This window comes from Poecilia latipinna, unplaced genomic scaffold (genome assembly GCF_001443285.1).
Source record: "Poecilia latipinna isolate Pla-1442-1.1 unplaced genomic scaffold, P_latipinna-1.0 Scaffold4210, whole genome shotgun sequence".
NCBI lineage: Eukaryota > Metazoa > Chordata > Actinopteri > Cyprinodontiformes > Poeciliidae > Poecilia > Poecilia latipinna.
In genome coordinates this window covers 4,524-8,890 of record NW_015116826.1, presented here as the reverse complement: position 1 = coordinate 8,890, position 4,367 = coordinate 4,524, and the positions used below count along the sequence as shown (strand labels likewise).

Genomic DNA, 4,367 nt, shown 5'->3' with positions numbered 1-4,367 from the left:
TAAACTATGTTACAGAGTAAACACAATAAAAACATGCTTTATCTGTGACATTGTTCATTAAAATGGCACATTTCTGATGTATTGAAATCAAATACGATAGGTACATTAATGATTAGGTAATGCATTCAGCAAGTACCTTTACTTTTAATACTTAAGTATTTTTAAAAGCCAGTACTTTTTTACTTTTACTTAAGTAAAATGTTAATGTGGTACTTTTACTTTTACTTGAGTACATTTTTGTCTGTGTATTTGTACTTTTACTTAAGTAAATTTTTTGAGTACTTTCTCCACCACTGCCCTTCAGTAATCACGAGATTTAAATAGAGAAGATGGGCACATCCAACTACCTAATGCAATAGTTCACACTACACGATTTTTTTGCCCCCATTTTCCCCTTATGACAATCTTAGAACGTTAGGCGTTCCAAGATTGTCGCTGGAGATTTCGTAACTGATCATCCTGTAGTGTGTGGCGGGTTACGGTAGATCCTCATGGCCGCTCCGATCTAAATCAGGGGTTTTCCCCGCCTGGGAGCTTAACACAGCCTGTTGAATGTGACAGGTAGCCAATCAGAAAGCACGGATTCTCCTCCGTGCTTCCTGAGGGGAAATTACAGAGGGAAATCCCAAACAACTGACACGGCGCAACCCGAAGTCCAGCGGACATTGGAGATGATATAGGAAAACAACATTAATGTTTATTCAACATTTTGTGCAAAGAATATAGAAATGACAAGGGGAGAAGTTGGAGTCAAATTGCTACCACAGTTGATGAACCCGGTAACTTTTCAGCTGTTCTTCATTAACGTGACATAAATAGGTAAAAATGATTTCCATTCAGGTAGGACTTTACGCTGACTCTAGCCACATGCATCACAGGTAGATTCTAGTAAAGCATTGCCTGATAATGCCTGATTTTAAAATTAGTTAACTGGACTTGTAGCCATTATTTTGTGCCCATGTTATCAACACGTTATATCTAGGGTTTCTGTCGGCTAATGTGTGGTCTCAGGTTTTGAAAATAGGCCGACAATCGACCGACAACTCGTGTACTGTGCGCTGGACATTACACTAAGGAAATGAGGAAGGGAGGGTCAGTGGAGAGCTTTTTTGAGTCTTTTTTTCATTCAGTGTCATTAATAGAAAGAAAAAAAAGGCAGGAAGAGACGATAAAGCTGATAATTAAAATGAGGTCGATAGGTTTAATTTATCATGCGATTAATTGATTTATCGTTTATCACGACCTGTCGTGACCTAGATGTGACCAAAAAAACTGGATCCGGGCCCCCTGTAGGTCCAGGCCAGGGGTCTGCTGCCTCCCCCACCCTACCTGTAGCTCCTTCCCTGAAGTGATGTCACAAATATGTTACAAATGTGGGAGGAACTGTCTGATGTTGATTTCTAAATCAACACAGACTGAGTTACTGTTGGTGTTAATTTAGAAATCAACACTGGACTGGATTGCTTTTTATTTAACTCTTTGGAGCTGTTTAGGGAAACTAACACTTATGTTGTTGAATTAACACTGTATTTTTAACATACAACACTTACACTGGAAATCTAACACTTTTGAATTTGCTGTGTACATTTACTTAAGATCTCCACCATTGGGCAAAGACAGGATCTACTATGGCCGGCAGGAAAACATGGTTATCACATGTGGGACTATAGATAAAGAAGTTTGTCATATTGAAGTGTTGTCTAAATTGTGGCCCGATTTTTAGAATGGAGATTACAACGGGGTATGAAGAGTATTGCTTAGGGGAGAGAGGAAGCTTTGAGATAACCAAAACAGGGAATGATGATGGTTTACATCAGTGGTTCCCAAAGTCCGTCCTCAAGTTCAGGTGTTCTATCAGATAGCCCTACGCTGTCAGGATAGCATACATGCAGTTAGTACGCATGCCCATGCATGCGCATTAAGAAGTCCGACCGTCAGTGGAGTTGTCAGTTCAGCATACACAACAAGTTATGACGAAAATAAGTCATTCAATTGTCTATAATATCACATAATATGATAACTAGATAAATATACATGCGTTGTCGTGGTTTCAAAGTGTATTTAAAGCAGGTCTGGCTGCCGCTGCAGTCAACTACAACACACACCCGTGTAAAACTCATTAATCTACTTAACCGCTAAATCAGGATGTCATACAGCTGTTCATAACAAAGTGAATGATGATCTACATCATTATTCTATGTTGCTGATTAAATAAAATCATATGGTAATGACTGCATATACATGTCTGAGCTAAGCGTTTGACTATCTGACAATGTATGCTGATCTGACAGAACACCGGCATCCTGCACATTTTAGTTCTCTCCCTGGTGGTAGTAACAACCATTGCAGCAGGTCAAAGTTCTTCTTAGGCCTTCTAAAGAGCCATCATTTGATCCAGGTGTGCTAAACCAGGGAGAGAACTAAAAGATGCAGGATGCCGGCACTCGAGGACTGTTTTTGGACACCACTGGTTTACATACATTCAGTTCTAATTGGCACCAGTCATTATCTTGTTGTTGAAGCAAATAGGCTACTGTTTGTAGGTTTGCTGCCCAGTAGTAATACATCAGCTTGGGTAAAGCTATACCCTTCTGTTCTTTGTATCTCTGAAGGAACTGTCTACTGATTGTGGTGTTTTTATTACCCCACATTAATGAGGACAGCTGTTCAATCAATAAGTTTGAAGAATGATTTTGGAAGAAAAACAGATTACTCTGAAAGAGATACATAAATCTTGGCAATATATTAATTTTCCTTCAAACTACTTTGCCAGGTAGGGATAAATTTAGGACACTACACTTCTGGAGGTCATGTTTAAGATTATTAAGCAGAGGAGTGACATTTTTTTCAAACAGATCAGAAAATGATCAGGTCACATTGATTCCCAAATATTTAAATCCTGTTCTAGAGAGAGGGAACAGCAAGATGGTTTCTATAATTTGGAGCTATTAATTGGAGTCATTAATTGGAAAACATTCACTCTTTAGGAAGTTCAAATGTGTCCTGAATATTTACCAAAACGGTCTAGCAAATTCATAATGCTGAAGATAGAAAATACTGGGTCTGAGATGTAGAACAATAAGTTGTCTGTGTATAAGTACAGTCAATGTTCTAGCTGTTTTTTATAACTTCCCCTAAGGCTTTGTGAAGTCTTAAGCATAACTGAAAGTGACTCGATAGCTAAAGTGACGAGAAGTGGGCTGAGAGGACAACCATGCCCCTGGACAAAGAGAAGGGCCTGTTCTCCACTATCTTAGTGGAAAAAAAGGCATGGCTATCTCTGGAATAGATGATGTTGCTCTACAGCCTCTCACATGATGTTCTGGATTTTTGTTAGTATCACATGAAAGGTCAGCTTGCTTTGCATTTCTACAGTGGTACAGGGGTATTCCTGGCTTTTAGACTTTGAGGGGTGAATGGTCTGAACATGAATCACTAACAAATTTAGAATCTGTTACTCACCACATCCAGCATACGCAGCCTCCTCATCAGAGCCGTCCTCACAGTGTTTAATACCGTCACACACCAAAGACTGAAAGAGGCACTGGGCACGGTTCTTGCAAACAAACTCCATGTACCGAGTACAAAGGGGATCTGTGGGGGAAACACATGGAACATTTAGGTCAGGAAGAATGAGCTTCCATCTTACTGCCATGTTTCTTTCCTATCTGATCAAGTATCTCTGATTTATTTATTAACCATTTACTTTAGTCTAAACTGTTTAAAGCTGTTTGTTTAGTGCAGATGGCAGGAACACCTAGGCCTGTCACCATAAATTTTGCTGAGCGATTGTGTAAAGAATTATTGCGATAAACAATAATATTGTTTCAAGACCAGTTGACACTGATTTAATGGAAATGACTAATAATGCATGTGATTTCCTGCCATAGATACACTTTATTTTCAAAAGAACACATAACACTGGAACTGATAAACTAAAACAACCAAAAACAAAAAGTAAAATGGATTCTCAGTCTCCATTAACAAAATATGTACATGAATAAAAACTAAACAACATACAGCCAAAGTGGAAATAAATAATGCATTCAACCAAAAGAGTGCAGATTATTAAGTCTGTATACTACAGTATATTGCCCTTCAGTAATCACTAGATTTAAATAGAGAAGATGGGCACATAGGACTACCCAATGCAGTAGTTCACACTTCATGATTTTTTGCCCCTATTTTCCCCTTATGACAATCTTAGATCGTTGGCTGTTCTAAGATTGTAGCTGGTGATTTTGTAACCGATCATCATGCAATGTGTGGTGTGTTACGATCGTCTTGGCCACTCCGATATAAATCAGGGGTTTTCCCCGACTAGGAGCGTTAACGCTGAATGTGACAGGTAGCCAATCAGAAAGCGC

The 4,367-nt window shown here is 39.0% G+C and overlaps 1 protein-coding gene and 1 long non-coding RNA gene across 3 annotated transcripts in view; one reads left to right on the top strand and one right to left on the bottom strand.

The window, feature by feature from the left end:
- The window catches only part of LOC106942350 (sortilin-related receptor-like), a 20,916-nt gene that overhangs the window by 12,279 nt on the left and 4,270 nt on the right, over positions 1–4,367 (bottom strand). For both annotated transcript variants that reach the window (XM_015025616.1, XM_015025615.1), the window contains exon 2: positions 3,463–3,594. In XM_015025616.1, the coding sequence (XP_014881102.1) occupies positions 3,463–3,574 (112 nt within the window). In that variant the 5' untranslated portion in view covers positions 3,575–3,594. The remainder of the gene's footprint in view (positions 1–3,462; positions 3,595–4,367) is intronic.
- Positions 991–4,367, top strand: part of LOC106942352 (uncharacterized) — a 7,182-nt gene continuing 3,805 nt past the window's right edge. Inside the window, exon 1 of the long non-coding RNA XR_001423610.1 lies at positions 991–1,092. This is a non-coding gene — a long non-coding RNA (uncharacterized LOC106942352). The remainder of the gene's footprint in view (positions 1,093–4,367) is intronic.